The sequence below is a fragment of the Oncorhynchus gorbuscha genome, unplaced genomic scaffold (genome assembly GCF_021184085.1).
Source record: "Oncorhynchus gorbuscha isolate QuinsamMale2020 ecotype Even-year unplaced genomic scaffold, OgorEven_v1.0 Un_scaffold_3531, whole genome shotgun sequence".
In the NCBI taxonomy this organism is placed as follows: domain Eukaryota; kingdom Metazoa; phylum Chordata; class Actinopteri; order Salmoniformes; family Salmonidae; genus Oncorhynchus; species Oncorhynchus gorbuscha.
The window spans coordinates 1-19,271 of record NW_025747746.1 but is presented as its reverse complement, the minus strand read 5'-3'; the positions used below and the strand labels follow the sequence as shown (position 1 = coordinate 19,271).

Here is a 19,271-nt window from a genome sequence, read left to right as displayed (position 1 = left end):
GCGAATACATTTTAAACAAATTTAACCACAACAGGTAGCTATATAGACGGATACATTGGAATTATGCCATTAGGTTAGTACAGTGGTTCCCAACCAACCAGGGGTAGGTACTAGGGAGCCCTGGCTTACTTGGCTTATCTACAGGGGATACTTGAGAAGACTCATGAGACCATAGGTTTTTACTGGTAAAATGCGCATGAGGGGGTACAGTACTCTGGGCAGAGCAACATAACATTTTGTTGGTGGTACAATAACCGAAAAGAATTGGGGACCACTGGCTTTGTAAACTAGCTAGCTAACGTTAGTTACACGTTGATGTATCATTATCAGCTACAATCTAGCGGTCCTTGACAGTTAATGAATGCATGCTACCTAGCTAACGTTAGTTAAAACGATACAAAAAAGTTACATTATATTGATCCCAATTTAATCATCACACTCGTGATACTGAATTTAATTCTTAGCTAATCTACTAGTAACGTTAACTAGCTAGATAAATTGCCAATAGCCATAGCACAGTAGTTATGTTGTCAGATTCAGAGCTTTGCCGCTTAGCGGATTTGCTTAAATACCTGTTATTATTTAAACTTTTTCGTAGGTTCACATCCCTGGCTGCAATGGCGCACATAACAATCAACCAGTATCTCCAACAGGTAGCCATTTTTCTATTTTATCTTACCGGTTATCAAGTGAACCCATATAGCTAGCAGTCTTCTTCCTTAGCACAAACTTTCATTTAGCTATTCTTTGTGTTCACAATGTTCACCACTAGTCACGCATGCTCAGTTCACACCATGTTGCTTACCTGTTCCCAGGTGTATGAGGCCATTGATAATCATGAGGGGAGTTTTTGTGCAGAACTGCTGTCATTCAAACACCCACATGTGGCTAACCCACGTCTCCAGGTGAGGCTATTCAGGCTGCCTGAACCTTCCATGCCTTCAAGTCCTGCTGACCTGTTGTTACACTTGTATCTCTTCAGATAACACCCTCTGTGTTTTGCTCTAGAAACATGACTGTATGTATGCCTGCAGCTCGCCAGTCCGGAGGAGAAGTGCCAACAGGTGCTGGAAGTCCCGTACGATGAGATGGTTGCAGCACACTTGAGGTGCACCTATGCAGTGTCCAACCACGACTTTGTTGAGGCGTACAAATGTCAGACGTTGGTGGTCCAATATCCTTTTGGCATTTCTGGAGATGACTTTGGATACATATTCTCATCACTCCCCATCCCTGCCTGACAAATATACACATACACACAAGATATATGGGAAAGCACATATTGTGCTATCGACTGGTCCATTTCCAAACTGTTCTGTCATGGTTTCTCTGCGGTTCGTCCTTGACTTTCTACGTCATTCTTGAGGGCATTCCAATCTCACAAAGAGGAGAACTGGTAAGGATAAGCATGTAAAATTACATTTTTGATCAATTTGTCCTTAAGTGTTTTTCTATTCTACATATACACACCTGTAGGATGACTGCTCTATGTGCTGTTTAGGGCCTTGCCAGTGATGTTCGCTGTTACACTGGACCTGCGCATATTTGCCAACAATGTAAGTGAACATAAACTATTGTGCTCTAAAATGCTTCTGATCCAGTGATGGAAAAGTCATGTCCTAAAGGAGAGGTTTGATGATTGTGGTAGTATTGTCCTAAAGGAGAGGTTTGATGATTGTAGTAGTATTGTCCTAAAGGAGGGTTTGATGATTGTGGTAAAGGAGGGTTTGATGATTGTAGTAGTATTGTCCTATAGGGAGGGGTTTGATGATTGTGCTATTATTGTCCTATAGAGGGTTTGATGATTGTGCTATTATTGTCCTAAGGAGGGGTTTGATGATTGTAGTAGTATTGTTAGGAGGGTTTGATGATTGTCCTATAGGAGGGGTTTGTAGTATTGTCCTAAAGATGATTGTAGTAGTATTGAGAGGTTTGATGATTGATTGTCCTATAGGAGGGGTTTGATGATTGTAGTAGTATTGTCCTATAGGAGGGGTTTGATGATTGTAGTAGTATTGTCCTAAAGGAGAGGTTTGATGTGGTATTATTGTCCTATAGGAGGGGTTTGATGAGTATTATTGTCCTATAGGAGGGTTTGATGATTGTAGTAGTATTGTCCTATAGGAGGGGTTTGAGGTTTGTCCTATAGGAGGGTTTGATGATTGTGCTATTATTGTCCTATAGGAGGGTTTGATGATTGTAGTAGTATTGTCCTATAGGAGGGTTTGATGATTGTAGTAGTATTGTCCTAGGAGGGTTTGATGATTGTAGTAGTATTGTCCTATAGGAGGTTTGATGATTGTATTGTAGTATTGTCCTATAGGAGGGTTTGATGATTGTAGTAGTATTGTCCTGATAGTAGTATTGAGGAGAGGTTTGATGATTGTAGTAGTATTGTCCTATAGGGGGTTTGATGGTTCCTATAGGATGGGTTTGATGATTGTGGTATTATTGTCCTATAGGGGGTTTGATGAGGTTTAGGAGGGTTTGATGATTGTGATTGTATTATTGTCCTATAGGAGAGGTTTGATGATTGTAGTAGTATTGTCCTATAGGAGGGGTTTGATGATTGTAGTAGTATTGTCCTATAGGAGGGGTTTGATGACTGTAGTATTATTGTCCTATAGGAGATGTTTGATGATTGTAGTAGTGTTGTCCTATAGGAGGGGTTTGATGATTGTAGAATGATTTTCCAGGCAGAGCAGCAGCTCCTGAGGAAGGGAAAAGGCAAACTGGGAGACATGCTGGAGAAAGCTGCTGAGCAACTGATGGGCTGTTTCAGAGTGTGTGCCAGCGACAAGTGAGTCTTACAGGACATGGACACTATTGACAGCATATTAAACTATATCTTATAGCATATTAAACTATATATCTTACAGCATATTAAACTGAATATCTAACAGCAGACAGCATATTAAACTATATCTTACAGCATATTAAACTATATCTTACAGCATATTAAACTATATCTTACAGCATATTAAACTATATCTTACAGCATATTAAACTATATATCTTGCAGCATTGGACACTATTGACAGCATATTGAACTATATCTTGAATTGAATTTATTTTGGGTAACAGACAAATACAACAAAATGTACGATGTGGACCCAGAGGATATCACTTGAAAGTATTAATTAAAACGCTTGTTTCCAAAGTGGTCCTCAATGGTAAAAACAATAACGCATATTATGATTAAAAGGAAACACAAAATGACAAACAACCATAAATACATTAATTTATAATGACATCCTCAAAAGTGGCACTATTCATTGAACTTTTCCTTAACCTTAAAAATCAACCATATTATTAATACAATCTATTAATTGCACATCACACTGATCCTTCAAATAATACACCAGCCCAGCAGTAGGGGGCACAAGGGGCAGTGGGGTGGTTTCTCTTCCTTAGACAACATTGTTCAAATGAAACCTTTGTCTGCTTTTTAAAGCTATTTTTACTTTTTCTTTGCTTAGTCTCCAAGGGGAGGCTATTCCGTAGACAAAATGCCTGTATAGAAAAACATGCTCCTAGCAGTACTGTTTACTCATGGGATTTTACAAGACATAACACTAGCTCTGGTATTGTAACTGTGTTGGGTATAGACCATATCAATGTGTTTTTTCTTATAAGCTGGGGCGTGATTATTTAAGATGTCAAACATATGATTACGTTTAAGTTGGTCCACTCTGGACTCCAAAGGCAACAAGCCCACCGCCCGGAACTCCTGTACCACAAGGGGGGTCCTAGGGTGGACATTCAGCATATACCTGATAACATTATTTAGCATGACCTGCATTCTCTCTTTCAGCTTTTTTGATAGCCCACTATACCAAGCAGAGCAGGCATAATGAAAATGACACTGAATCAAGGTTGCGACACGATATAAAAATGTAAATTTGTTTGCCAAAGTATTTTAGCAGCAATCAGGTCTCCAGAAAGGGATTGATCTAGGGACACACTAAGATAAGATACTTGTTTTAGATTCAAACTGCCTGCACAGTTTACCTTTATCTTGTCAGCCCTAAGAAATCTACATTTTGTTCCAAACAAATTGATTCAGTTTTTCCCAAATGTAGTGACGATTTGTTGTCAGTCAACCAATCTCTAACTAAATGCAATTCCTTACACAGGGTCTATATGTAAACTGTATCCTTCCCTGATACCAGTATGGCTGAATCATCAGTATACAGTAAAGTGCAAACTCCTGCTTTATCTGGCATATCATTAACGTATATAAGAAATAAGAGGGGCCCTAAAATGGATCCCTGCGGTACTCCACAGGATATTTCTTTGGTTTCTGACAGAACATCGCCAACATTACATGTGTTCCGTTGGTCAGATAAAACCTAAACCAATTCATTGCTACATCATTTAGACCCATGCATTTCAGTTTCATCAGGAGAATATCGTAGTCAAAAGCTTTCTGAGGGCCCTTCAGAGTGTCGCAGTGGTCTAAGGCACTGCATCGCAGTGCTAGCCGTGCCACTAGAGTTTCTGGGTTCGATTCCATGCTCTGTCGCAGCTGGCCGCGACCGGGTGACCCATTTGGCCCAGCATCGTCCGGGTTAGGGGATGGTTTGGCCAGCAGGGGTGTCCTTGTCCCATCGCGCATTAGCGACTCCTGTGGCGGGCCGGGCGCAGTGCACGCTGACACGGTCCCCAGGTGTACGATGCTTCCGGGTTAAGTGGGCATTGTGTCAAGAAGCAGTGCGGCTTGTTTGGGTTGTGTTTAGAAAGACGCATGGCTCTCGACCTTTGCCTCTCCCGAGTCCGTACGGGAGTTGCAGCGATGAGACAAGACTGTAACTAACAGTTGGATACCACAAAAAAGGGGTATTTTTTAAACATTTTTATAAAATAAAGATAAAATCTTTCGGCAAGTCTGACATGACCATATATTTCCCCTTCTCACGTTCCTGCTTAATGTGGATAAGGTAAGTATCCGTGGAATGAGCCAGATTGGAGTTCATGAAGAAGTTTGCTCTAGAAGGTATCCCTCAAGGTGCAGCTTTGAACACTATTGACAGCATATTAAACTATATATCTTACAGCATATTAAACTATATATCTTACAGCATATTAAACTATGTATCTTACAGCATTGAACACTATTGACAGCATATTAAACTACACTGCTCAAAAAAATAAAGGGAACACTAAAATAACACATCCTAGATCTGAAGGAATGAAATATTCTTATTAAATACTTTTTTCTTTACATAGTTGAATGTGTTGACAACAAAATCACACAACAATTATCAATGGAAATCAAATTTATCAACCCATGGAGGTCTGGATTTAGAGTCACACACAAAATTAAAGTGGAAAACCACACTACAGGCTGACCCAACTTTGATGTAATGTCCTTAAAACAAGTCAATGAGGCTCAGTAGTGTGTGTGGCCTCCACGTGCCTGTATGACTTCCCTACAACGCCTGGGCATGCTCCTGATGAGGTGGTGGATGGTCTCCTGAGGGATCTCCTCCCAGACCTGGACTAAAGCATACGCCAACTCCTGGACAGTCTGTGGTGCAACGTGGTGTTGGTGGATGGAGCGAGACATGATGTCCCAGAAGTGCTCAATTGGATTCAGGTCTGGGGAACGGGCGGGCCATTCCATAGCATCAATACCTTCCTCTTGCAGGAACTGCTGACACACTCCAGCCACATGAGGTCTAGCATTGTCTTGCATTAGGAGGAACCCAGGGCCAACTGCACCAGCATATGGTCTCACAAGGGGTCTGAGGATCTCATCTCGGTACCTAATGGCAGTCAGGCTACCTCTGGCGAGCACATGGAGGGCTGTGCGGCCACCCCAAAGAAATGCCACCCCACACCATAACTGACCCACCGCCAAACCGGTCATGCTGGAGGATGTTGCAGGCAGCAGAACGTTCTCTACTGCGTCTCCAGACTGTCACGTGCTCAGTGTGAACCTGCTTTCATCTGTGAAGAGCACAGGGAGGGCTGTGCGGCCACCCCAAAGCAATGCCACCCCACACCATAACTGACCCACCGCCAAACCGGTCATGCTGGAGGATGTTGCAGGCAGCAGAACGTTCTCTACTGCGTCTCCAGACTCTGTCACGTGCTCAGTGTGAACCTGCTTTCATCTGTGAAGAGCACAGGGCGCCAACCCCCACCTGTGGATGTCGGGCCCTCATACCACCCTCATGGAGTCTGTTTCTGACCGTTAGAGCAGACACATGCACGGCCTGCTGGAGGTCATTTTGCAGGGCTCTGGCAGTGCTCCTCCTGCTCCTCCTTGCACAAAGGCGGAGGTAGCTGTCCTGCTGCTGGGTTGTTGCCCTCCTACGGCCTCCTCCACGTCTCCTGATGTACTGGCCTGTCTCCTGGTAGCGCCTCCATGCTCTGGACACTACGCTGACAGACACAGCAAACCTTCTTGCCACAGCTCGCATTGATGTGCCATCCTGGATGAGCTGCTCTACCTGAGCCACTTGTGTGGGTTGTAGACTCCGTCTCATGCTACCACTAGAGTGAAAGCACCGCCAGCATTCAAAAGTGACCAAAACATCAGCCAGGAAGCATAAGAACTGAGAAGTGGTCTGGACACCACCTGCAGAACCACTCCTTTATTGGGGGTGTCTTGCTCAATGCCTATAATTTCCACCTGTTGTCTATTCTATTTGCACAACAGCATGTGACATTTATTGTCAATCAGTGTTGCTTCCTAAGTGGACAGTTTGATTTCACAGAAGTGTGATTGACTTGGAGTTACATTGTGTTGTTTAAGTGTTCCCTTTATTTTTTTGAGCAGTGTATATATCTTACAGCAATGAACACTTTTGGCAGCATATTAAACTACAGTCGTGACAAAGTTTTGAGAATGACACGAATATACATTTTCAAAGTCTGCTGTCTCAGTTTGTATGATGGCAATTTGCATATACTCCAGAATGTTATGAGATTGATCAGATGAATTGCAAGTAATTTAAAAGTGCCTCTTTGCCAAGCAAATTATCTGAATCCCCAAAAAAACATTTCCACTGCATTTCAGCCCTGCCACAAAAGGACCAGCTGACATCATGTCAGTGATTCTCTCGTTAACACAGGTGTGAGTGTTGACGAGGACAAGGCTGGAAATCACTCTGTCATGCCGATTGAGTTCAAATAACAGACTGGAAGGGAGGTGCTTGGAATCATTGTTCTTCCTCTGTCAATCATGGTTACCTGCAAGGAAAGACGTGCCGTCATCATTGCTTTGCACAAAAAGGGCTTCACAGGCAAGGATATTGCTGCCAGTAAGATTGCACCTAAATCAACCATTTATCGGATCATCAAGAACTTCAAGGAGAGCGTTTCAATTGTTGTGAAGAAGGCTTCAGGGCGCCCAAGAAAGACCAGCAAGCGCCAGGGCCGTCTCCTAAAGTTGATTCAGCTGCGGGATCGGGGCACCACCAGTACAGAGCTTGCTCAGGAATGGCAGCAGGCAGGTGTGAGTGCATCTGCACGCACAGTGAGGCGAAGACTTTTGGAGGATGGACTGGTGTCAAGAAGGGCAGCAAAGAAGCTATTTCTCTCCAGGAAAAACATCAGGGACAGACTGATATTCTGCAAAAGGTACAGGGATTGGACTGCTGAGGACTGGGGTAAAGTCATTTTCTCTGATGAATCCCCCTTCCGATTGTTTGGGGCATCCGGAGAAAAGCTTGTCCGGAAAAGACAAGGTGAGCACTACCATCAGTCCTGTGTCATGCCAACAGTAAAGCATCCTGAGACCATTCATGTGTGGCGTTGCTTCTCAGCCAAGGGAGTGGGCTCACTCACAATTTTGCCTATGAACACAGCCATGAATAAAGAATGGTACCAACACATCCTCCGAGAGCAACTTCTCCCAACCATCCAGGAACAGTTTGATGACGAACAATGCCTTTTCCAGCATGATGGAGCACCTTGCTATGAGGCAAAAGTGATAACTAAGTGGCTCGGATAACAAAACATTGATATTTTGGGTCCATTGCCAAGAAATTCCCCAGACCTTAATCCCATTGAGAACTTGTGGTCAATCCGCAAGAGGCGGATAGTCAAACAAAACCCCACAAATTCTGACAAACTTCAAGCATTGATTATGCAAGAATGGTCTGCCATCAGTCAGGATGTGGCCCAGAAGTTAATTGACAGCATGCCAGGGCAGATTGCAGAGGTCTTGAAAAAGAAGGGTCAACACTGCAAATATTGACTCTTTGCATCAACGTCATGTAATTGTCAATAAAAGCCTTTGACACTTATGAAATGCTTGTAATTATACTTCAATATTCCACAGTAACATCTGACAAAAATATCTAAAGACACTGAAGCAGCAAACTTTGTGAAAATTAATATTTGTGTCATTCGCAAAACCTTTGGCCACGACTGTATATTTCTTACAGCATTGAACACTATTGACAGCATATTAAACGATATATCTTACATCATATTAAACTATATATCTAACAGCATATTAAACTATATATCTTACAGTAGACAGCATATTAAACTATATATCTTACAGTAGACAGCATATTAATCTATATATCTAACAGCAGACAGCATATTAAACTATATATCGTACAGCATATTAAACTATACATCTAACAGTAGACAGCATATTAAACTATATATCTTACAGCATATTCAACTATATATCTAACAGCATATTAAACTATATATCTAACAGCATATTAAACAATATATCTTACAGCATATTAAACTATATATCTTACAGCATATTAAACTATATATCTTACAGCATATTAAACTATATATCTTACAGCATATTAAACTATATATCTAACAGCATATTAAACTATATATCTAACAGCAGACAGCATATTAAACTATATATCGTACAGCATATTAAACTATACATCTAACAGTAGACAGCATATTAAACTATATATCTTACAGCATATTAAACTATATATCTAACAGCATATTAAACTATATATCTTGCAGCATATGAAACTATACATCTTACAACCTTTACAGTAGCAACCATATCCCCTTGCTCATTATGTCTTGACTTCTCGTATACAGCCGGGCTGGGATTGACGACTCCAAGAAGTGGGGAATGTTGTTTCTCATCAATCAGCTCTTCAAGATCTACTTCAAGGTAAGGCAGTAGTGTGATTGGGTGAAGTTTTGTTTACATGAATAGGCCCTACTTTGTGTGTGTGTGTGTGTGTGTGTGTGTGTGTGTGTGTGTGTGTGTGTGTGTGTGTGTGTGTGTGTGTGTGTGTGTGTGTGTGTGTGTGTGTGTGTGTGTGTGTGTGTGTGTGTGTGTGTGTTGTGTGTGTGTGTGTCCAGATCAACAAGCTACACCTGTGTAAGCCACTGATCCGGGCCATCGACAGCTCCAACCTGAAGGATGATTACAGTATGGCCCAGAGAGTCACCTACAAATACTACGTAGGCCGCAAGGCCATGTTCGACAGCGACTACAAACCAGCCGAGGAGTACCTGTCCTTCTCCTTCCAGCACTGCCACCGCTCCAGCCAGAGGAACAAACGCATGATCCTCATCTACCTACTGCCTGTCAAGATGTTGCTGGTGAGACAGAGTGCCTTACTGAGAGCTCAAACATACACTCATCTAGCCACACACGTCAGAATTCAAATCAAATTTTAAAAAGCTTGACTGTCAATCAGAGACGAAGACTGGTGTTGCTCATGTTGATTCAGGGTCACATGCCTAATCACCAGCTGCTCAGGAAGTACGACCTCATGCAGTTTGCCGACGTCACGAAAGCTGTGAGGTGAGTGTCACCACCCGCCCACTCCTTGCCATCTCTCTTTCTCCTCTCTCTCCCCCTACTCCCTCCTTCCCCCTCTTTTTCTGATTTCTGTCTCTCTGTCTCTGTAACAGTGAGGGCAACCTGCTGCTGTTGAACGAGGCCTTGGCCAAGCACGAGACCTTCTTCATCCGCTGTGGCATCTTCCTCATCCTCGAGAAGCTCAAGATCATCACCTACCGGAACCTCTTCAAGAAAGTGTGAGTCTACTCATCAAGTCCAATGGTACTGTGCTGGCCTGGTTAGACTTTTAACACTACTGAGCCAAGTCCAGCTGGACTGTGCTGGCCTGGTTACACTTTTCACACTACTGAGCCAAGTCCAGCTGGACTGTGCTGGCCTGGTTAGACTTTTAACACTACTGAGCCAAGTCCAGCTGGACTGTGCTGGCCTGGTTACACTTTTCACACTACTGAGCCAAGTCCAGCTGGAATGGGCTGGTCTGGTTACACATCCATCATAGTTGCTGGAACCGCACTGAAAGGACAATGTGAAAATAAATTATCTGAGGCAGCACAGTACGATTCAGGTCAGGCCTATAGTGTGAATTGGCATAGTGTGTGTGTGAACCTATGACCGATATTTACTTTCTGTTAACATGTTTGTGGTATGTGGGTTAGGTACCAGCTGCTGAAGACTCACCAGTTGCCCCTAGATGCCTTCCTGGTAGCTCTGAAAATGATGCAGGTGGAAGAGGTGGACATTGACGAGGTGCAGTGTATCCTGGCCAACCTAATCTGTGAGGTGAGATCCCACCACACACACCTTTTCCTCTGACCATGTGCTTCCACCTGATATTTCAGACAGGAGTAAAACATGAAGCAGCAGATGAAGTCTCTTCCTCTCTTCTAGGGTCACATCAAGGGCTACATCTCTCACCAGCACCAGAAACTGGTCGTCAGCAAGGCCAATCCATTCCCCCTGCTGTCATCATCATCCTAATCTACGTATCCCAGAATCCCCTTCACCCAGGAACTGTTCCCAGAAATATATTTCCTTATTATTTAGGTTGCATTTTATTTTGTCATATTTTTACATTTTGAATAAAAGTTTTGTTGTTTTACTCCTTGTACCACATTTTTGTTTATTAAGGAAGTGTGGAAGATGAATGATTTATATAATTATAGTACATGTTAAAATATAACCACTCGCTTTCATTTACATTGTTAACCTTGGAAAAAACAACTTCAATCTTGAACGCAACCTTGTTGGCTGTAAGTCCAGTGTAGGTAGGGATCAGGCTAACCCTTAGTTGGGGTTACACATAAGGTCCAGGTGGGTCATGGGTCATTTGTGGTGTCATCCTCATCTCTGTCATCTCCAGGCGCTGCTGGATCCATTGCAAGTAGCGAGACAACTTGGTGAACAACAGGGTTTGTCCACAGCCATGCGACGTGGGTGGCGAAAGGTGCAAGCCTGTTAGGAACGCTGTACCCCTCTCCACAGTCACAACGGGGGTCCCGGACAAAAGGCTGCAGTTCCTCATTAGTCCTGGTTTGAGGTCTGTCTCATTAAACCTAGTCAACTCAGTCCCACAGAAGCCCTTCTGGCTCCCCATACAGAACATCTTGTTGGTGAGGGGCTGGGAGACGTTCACCTGGTTCCGACAGCCCTCCGCATGCAGGTAGGAGAGAACAGGGGGGCCGTGGGATTGTCCCCGGAACTTATCCGGACCCGTGGCCACCCCTCCCTACCTGGACTCATCAACACGTTCTCACTGAAATCCTTAGTGGGCAGGCACAGGTGGGAGACAGAGGTGCCGAAGGGAAGGGGCTCATTCAGTCTCACCAAGGCCAGGTCGTCCTCCAGACTGCCTCTCTCGTGGCGGTTGTGAACGTACAGTTGGGTCGATAGAGGGATCCTCACACTATTATTTGAGGCACCTTAGAGGATGAAGGGAAACTGTTAGATTTCATAAAGATTTGAATCTACCTGAGCTGGAGGTTTATACACTAACAGATCAAACGTCAGTGTTTTTATCGCTGTGGGACTCGCCTGTCTGCATGCTGTGGACTTTCTTTCCCATGTACAGGCAGCTAGCTGAGGTCAGGACCGCCTGAGGCCCCAGGATCACCCCGCTACACAGCTCTGCACCAGCCTCATCCACAAACACCACCTGCCAATCGCAAAGCCACGGGTTAAAGGGGAAGTTCAGTATATCACAACTTATTGTTCCTCACCTTGAAAGTAGTCTATAGGCCAGGAGAAACAGACTCCCCCTCACCTTGAAAGTAGTCTATAGGCCAGGAGAAACAGACTCCCCTCACCTTGAAAGTAGTCTATAGGCCAGGAGAAACAGACTCCCCTCACCTTGAAAGTAGTCTATAGGCCAGGAGAAACAGACTCCCCCTCACCTTGAAAGTAGTCTATAGGCCAGGAGAAACAGACTCCCCCTCACCTTGAAAGTAGTCTATAGGCCAGGAGAAACAGACTCCCCCTCACCTTGCTCTACGTTGTGCTGGTAGGGGAGGAACTTACTTGCCATGGACAGCGGTTGTGTGGACAGACGTGATAGGCTGTGTTGATTTGGTTTGTTGGCTGGAGTCTTCCACAGGGGTGCTTAACTAAGGAAACAGAGACGTCTCTATTTACAGTGTGTGAGAGAGGGAGTGTTACAGATGTCTAATTCAAAAGAATAGGTAGATGTTAACCTGCAGGTATGCAGCTCCTCTTATCACTGTGAATCTTGTACCCCGTGGTGCAGGAGCACTGGTATGCTCCAAAGTTGGGACTGCAGAAGTGGTCACAGGAGAAGGGCCCCTTGGTGGGGCACTGAGAGCCATCTGTCACGACACACAAACATATCTCTTAGCCTACTCGCAAAACTATGAACACACACATTCACACACACTCATAAAGAGTTCTAATGTAGGTGTTCTTTGGACCTATTTCACAGTTCTTCCCGTGGTACAGCTCTGTGCAGCTACAGGTGAAACCTCCAATGCTGTCCTTGCAGCTGCCGCCATGGAGACAGGGATTGGGTTTGCACTGGTCCCCATCTGAGGAGGAAGAAGAAGGGAGGGGATTCAATATCTGGAGTCGGGAGAAAACCCAACACCCCTCTGCCGCGATTCAAAAGAATGAGACATACCTACGTAGACATTCCAGAAAGTGTCCTATTGAGGTATGAGAGAGAGAGACAATGGACACAGGGTTTAAATCAGAAAACTACTGCATTAGTTATGGATAATGGGATTGCCTATGTTGTCAGATCAGTGCAGTTGAAGGAAAGGAGTCAAGGAAAGGAATGCATTTTAGACTATCGAGATGCACCCTGTAGGCCTAAACTGCTCACAGTTTTGGGTGTGTCTTCAAAGTACTCCCTGGCCTCCTCGTAGTTGCAGGTCTCCTCATAACACTCTCTCTCCAGGTTCCCCTGAAGCATCTCCTCCAAGAAGAACGCATTCGCTCTCTTCGACCGTAGGAAGACCGTGCTGGCGTGCACATGGGGCCTGAACACTGAGGGTCAGGGAGGAGGTGGAGGAAGAGCAGGAGAGGAGGTAGATGAAGAGGAGGTAGATGAGGAGGGAAAGGAGAAGGGATAGGAGGGGAAGCGGATGAAGAGGGGGAGGAGGGGCAGGTTGATGAAGAGGAGGGGAAGGAGGAGGAGGTGGACGAAGAGGAGGAGAGGAAGGAGAAGGGGGAGGTGGATGAACGGGAGGAGAGGAGGGGAAGGAGGAGGTGGATGAAGAGGAGGAGAGGAAGGGAAGGAGAAGGGGAGGTGGATGAGGAGGGAAAAGAGAAGGGGTAGGAGGGGAAGCGCATAAAGAGGGGGAGGAGGGGCAGGTGGATGGAGAGGAAGGGAAGGAGGAGGGGGAGGTGGATGAACGGGAGGGGAAGGAGGAGGGGCAGGTTGATGAAGAGGAGGGGAAGGAGGAGGAGGTGGACGAAGAGGAGGAGAGGAAGGGAAGGAGGAGGAGGTGGACGAAGAGGAGGAGAGGAAGGGAAGGAGGAGGGGGAGGTGGATGAACGGGAGGAGAGGAGTGAAAGGAGGAGGAGGTGGACGAAGAGGAGGGGAAGGAGGAGGGAGAAGACATAGGGAACAACAACAACTGAAAAGTGAGACAAACCAGAAGTGACTCAGTATTCATTTTTCTCCTTCCAGGTTGAGGATAATATGTTAAATGGTGGAAAGCTAAACATGAAGAGTTTTCACATTAAGTGGTCCCATCATTGAGTTTCATGCCATTTAATTACATACAGAACAGTTTGTTTAATGTATACCTGCGGAGGCTGCTAAGGGGACAAAACATGGTTTTCATACCGTTCCATTTACTCCATTCCATCTATTAAACTCCATTCCAGACATTATTATGAACCGTTCTCTCCTCAGCAGCCTCCACTACTGCATACACAACACTATGCTGGTCATATGTAGACTGGAAAACTATGCTAGCAAAGTCATTGTCAGCCTGAAGGTATGATTAACAAAATGTCTACTTGGTCCTGTAGCTTTCACAGTGCAGTGGCTTACCTCTCCCATAGCTGCAGACCAGGAGGACACTGCTCAGAAGCGAGAGAGACAGAAACCACCATTGCCTCCACGAGCCCATTGCAATCCACATCCACACCGTACCCACAAGCCTCTCTGCCTGTGCCAAGGTCCTGTCTGTAGCCCTGTCTATCTCTCTCTCTCTTGCGCTCTCTCTCTATCTTTCTGTCTTACACACACAACCATGCTGGCGGGTTAACATTGCCAAGTAAACCCCCACCCGCTTGCCAGCCCAAATGTCCGTTTTTAGTCATTGCTGTATACGCCAACAAAGTTATGTGGTGTGAATTTCTCCAGGAGAGCGTAATTTACGTGGATCTCCCTGTCACCTGACGTAATAAATGTAGCTGGTGCCAGCTCTAGATAGTTTAAAGATGGTGCCTCATTAGCAATTGTATGTAATATAATATCTACCAAATATGCTTCTAATATGCTAATGTTATGAAGATGAATTGAGATGAAACGTCCAGTAAAACTCATTGTATCTCATGAGGTCTTCACAAACACAATGTCCCACAGATGGACTCTAGACTGTACACACAGTAGAGCAAACAGCAAATCCACCTATCCTTGTGTGCTCGGTACTTACACCAGCAATGATTCAAGTCAATGGTGACCTTTGAACCCTGCTGTTTTTCTGATACGATCGATTCAGTTTGTACTTTAAAAAAACAGGAACAGTCGGAACATTTCTGTCTAATGGCACTCCTGACTCAACTTCATATTGTGTAATGTAGTTTAATGTTGGTATGTGACGACTGGACATTCAAACAAAACATGTTTTTTTTCCTTTTACCTTAAGTTATTTGGTCATGGATACATTTAGTGAAAAACAATGATAAACCACACAACAATGTTTATTGCCCATAATTCCCCAAGCCTCTTTAATGATTGGTTCTCCTCTCTCCTTTGTCTCCCTCAAACCCACATCATTGAGTGCATTCTACCTGCCCCCCTCGTCTTCCTCTTCCCTCCCTCCTTGGGGAGAAACTTCCCCGTGACCGCCCGGATCCAGTCGATGTACTTGGACACCTGCGTGTAGATGCCGTACTTGCCCTCACGGGCGCACCCTTCGCCCCAGCTCACCACGCCCGTCACGAACCAAGTGTCTCTGTAACGGGTGACGTGGGGTCCTCCGCTGTCTCCCTGGCATGCGTCCTTCTTCTCCTTATCGTAGCCGGCGCAGAACATGCGGTTGGAGATCTTGTGCTGGCTGGACTGAAGGCAGGTGGCCCGGGGTACGTAGGGCACGGTCAGACGCAGCAGGATGGTGGACGGCTGCTTGGCCTCCCCCACACGGCCGAACCCACTCACCAGCCCGTCATGCTGTTTCATCAACACCTTGTATTGATAAGTAGACAGGACACCATTATGTTAGGTTCAGGAACATCTTTACTAAGATATAAACCATAGACAGATTCATTATAAACTGTATGTTTTTATGCATCACTGGATAAAACCAGATGTGTCACACAGAGAATTATGTGTAGTACATCATGCTACAGACCTTCTCTGCAAAGTCTCGTTCGGGCAGGCAGGCAGGGAGGATGAACTGGGTGAACTTGATAGGGTCCTTCAGCATGACGAGGGAGATGTCGTTGTGATAGGTGGTGGAGATGTAGGACCTGTGGATGAACACCTGTTCCACCTGGTGGATGGCCTCCCGCCCATCCTTCACCTCCGTGTCAAACTCTCCTGAAGGCAGATGGACCAATGGGGAGGTTTGATTTCAATCAATTACATTTGTTTGATAGGCTGCTACAACTTAGGCTATGTATGGGTGGTATGGTTATTGACTGTTGTTATTTCACCCAGTTAGCAACTATGCTGTACACAGCAATATACTTTTCTGATAATGAAGTTTTGTGATTATGGCACAATTATATTATATAGGATATGATTAACTTAAAAATAATTCCCAGATGTAGAGCCCACTGTTAAAGGAGATTGGCTAACGGTACCTACCAAGGACAACGTAAAAGGAGCGTGTCTGGTTCATGCAATGTGCTGCCGTTAAGATGAAGTACTTATTCAGGATGGTTCCTCCACAGAAGCCCCTGTCCTCGTGGTTTACCAGGAAAGCCTGTGGAGAGAGGGAGAGAAGGAGAGAGAGAAAGAATGAGAGGGAGAGAGAGAAAGATAGACAGAGAAGAAGAGAGAAACAAAGAGAGAAAGAATGAAAGCGAGAAAGAGAGAAAGAGATATATATATGAGAGAGAGAGAAAGACATATATATATATATATGTATATATATATATATGAGAGAGAGCGAAATAAAGAGAAAGACAGAGTTGCAGAAACAAACAACCCTGAACGCTATTTAGAGGGAACCCCACTAGAGGTTTCTCTACTCTACTCTACCTGCCAGGGACATTCTCCAGGAGGACACTCCTCCCCATTGACAATACGGGTGTTGCCTCTCGCCTCGGCAAAGACTGGCTTCTCCTTCACCATTTCGATAACGTCATCCTCAAATGCAAATTGGATTTCTCTCTGTTGGGTTACGTTCCAGGCCGTTTCCCTGATAGGGTCCTCCATCATGTTGTTCTTTTCAGTGGTGTTGGTGGCAGTGGTGTTAGGCTGGTAGATGAAGATGCTACGGGTGTTCTTGGATACCACAAAGCCACACTTAAAGGCCTCTTCAATGACAAAAGGGCAACAATGTTATTAGGTACTAACTAAGCCCAACCTCCAACCTACTACCAGTCCATGTTGGAGAATGGATCATAGATAATGTCTCTCTCTCTCTCTCTCTCTCTCTCTCTCTCTCTCTCTCTCTCTCTCTCTCTCTCTCTCTCTCTCTCTCTCTCTCTCTCTCTCTCTCTCTCTCTCTCTCTCTCTCTTTCTCCTCTCCTCTCACCGTTGGAAAGGCAGGACTTGTCGTCTGTGTCCAGATAGTAGCCATCAGCACAGGAGCATTGCACACTGTCCTTCTTCACTTGGCAGAAGTGATCGCAGTCGCCATTCTTATTCTCACACAGCTCAGGAATGGCTGCAGAACAGCATCACATCAAGGATCCAGATTAGACACAGATCACAGTCACGATTAGAGCAAGGTGTTGTTTCTGACTATGGAGTAACTTGGAGTCAAGATATTTCTAGCGTCTATGTGGGAGTCGGGAATGAGATTGCTTGTCAAATTTCAAGAGCAAAGGGAGAAGAAGACATACCAATCTCACAGTTGTACCCCTGGAATCCAGCGAGACAGAAGCAGGTGTACATCCCAATCCCGTCCTTGCAGACGCCATTGTGGACACATGGCTTAGAAACACAGGCATCTCCATCTGTGAAACACAGTTTATTTCTTGCCATGGACCTACCAGTACAGCAACACCAAACACACTGCAAACAATCAATTCATGAATTGAAAATAGCCCATTGTTCTGGTGTGTGGTCGTGAGTCCTTTACTTCCTGATCTGATTAGGTTGACCCCAATCTGACCCCAACCTGACTCCAACCCAGCTCTAATCAGACAACTCCATGTGATCCAATCCCTAGCCTCTTGCGCCAACCCTTAGCCTCAACAGACTCCTGGGCCTTACCGTAATATGTGTTCCAGAATTCAGTCTGAGGGAAAGAGGTAAAAAGAGACACAAACATTACAAATTCAAACCAGAAAGGTCAAGATTCCAAAGACAAAGGAATTTCTGGTTGAAATCATGAGCGTGTAAAGATGGTGTGAATGAGTGCAAAGTGAGGAGTGACTAAACAGGAATGAGATTTATGTGACTGGAACGCAAACAGACATGTGTTTCCGGTTTAAAGAGAGATAGATAGAAACAAAGATGGAGAATGGCAATTTACAGTCAGTTTGTCGTCCTCAAAGATCTCCCTAGCCTCCTCTCTGTCACAGCGTTCCTCGATACACTCTCTCTCCATGTCTCCCTGCCGCCACTCCTCAAATGGGCTGTTGGCCCGCCGCCGCCGGTTCAGAACCTGGTTAGCATCGTCACTGTTCACGAAGACTGGGGACACAGGGAAAAATCGGTATCAGTGGCAGCAGGGCACCATCGTCATCACCATCATCACCATTGTCATCTTCATCATCATCACCATCTTCATCACCATCTTCATCACTATCATCATCACCATCATCGTCATCATCATCACTATCATTACCATAATCATCACCATATTAATGACTGTCATCGTCATCACCATCATCATCTTTTCCATCTTTTCCATCAATTAGGCTGTTGTCATCATCACAGCATGCTTGTCTAGCACACAGTCATCACAATCATCAAAGTAATCAGAGATACAGACACACCATAAAATATATCAACACACACATCCCAGTCACCCGCCCTCACCCGTACTCACACACTGACCGCAATCACTGACATTGACTAAACCCCAGAGTCTCCCTCACTTTCTCTCTACATAACTATTTGTCAACCGTTTGAGACGGTGGGGTGTTTGAACGTACCCTCGGAGGCCACGACGTGCAGCAGCAGGAGAAGGAAACAGGTTTGGGACAGCCGAAACATGGCCTGATCTCTGGGTGAGGCACCTCTCTACTCCTGGCTGCTCTGTGGAGCACAACTCTGGAGAGAGCAGGCGGAGAGGGAGGGCAATGACCTGAGAGACAGGAAGAGAGAGAACATGCTGAAGCGAGAGGGAGAGGAAGGAGTGTGTGTGTTTGTGTGTGTGTGTGGGGGGGTAGAAAATAAAAGGGGAAGAGAGAAAGAAAGGGGGAGGACAAGAGGGTAAAAAAAGAGGGATTAGGGATGTTTGAGAGAGAAAGAGTGGAGAGAGAGAGAGAGAGAGAGAGAGAGAGGGGGAGGACTCACTTCAAATCCAGTCTTCACCATTCAGAGAGGCAAGGCCTTGTCCAGACCACCATTTAACTCTGCACTCTTCAGCATGACAGACAGCCCTTATTTGAGCCAATCAGAACAGCTCTCAGGAAGGGGCACAAAATCCTCAGTGATCATGTGAGGTCCAAATCACTGAGCTAATATTGACACTAAAGGATC

General features: G+C 45.0%; 2 protein-coding genes across 2 annotated transcripts; one reads left to right on the top strand and one right to left on the bottom strand.

Moving 5' to 3' along the window:
* LOC124027851 (PCI domain-containing protein 2) lies at window positions 1–10,862 on the top strand. Its single transcript, XM_046340102.1, has 13 exons — window positions 1–103; window positions 599–653; window positions 816–905; window positions 1,035–1,174; window positions 1,355–1,396; window positions 1,502–1,556; window positions 2,697–2,800; window positions 9,046–9,121; window positions 9,316–9,558; window positions 9,690–9,763; window positions 9,874–9,999; window positions 10,420–10,543; window positions 10,652–10,862. Exons 2-13 carry the CDS (start codon window positions 618–620, stop codon window positions 10,739–10,741), a joined length of 1,200 nt encoding a protein of 399 aa, XP_046196058.1. The 5' UTR covers window positions 1–103; window positions 599–617; the 3' UTR covers window positions 10,742–10,862.
* LOC124027850 (coagulation factor X-like) lies at window positions 10,797–19,134 on the bottom strand. Its single transcript, XM_046340101.1, is given in 18 exon segments — window positions 10,797–11,480; window positions 11,483–11,682; window positions 11,795–11,915; window positions 12,278–12,363; window positions 12,451–12,582; window positions 12,685–12,798; window positions 12,891–12,915; window positions 13,095–13,258; window positions 15,239–15,632; window positions 15,799–15,986; window positions 16,257–16,374; window positions 16,653–16,930; window positions 17,152–17,283; window positions 17,462–17,575; window positions 17,835–17,859; window positions 18,097–18,257; window positions 18,722–18,873; window positions 19,086–19,134. Coding segments are annotated over 17 exon segments (2,736 nt in total). The 5' UTR covers window positions 18,783–18,873; window positions 19,086–19,134; the 3' UTR covers window positions 10,797–11,057.
* Between the last annotated feature and the right edge of the window lie 137 nt (window positions 19,135–19,271).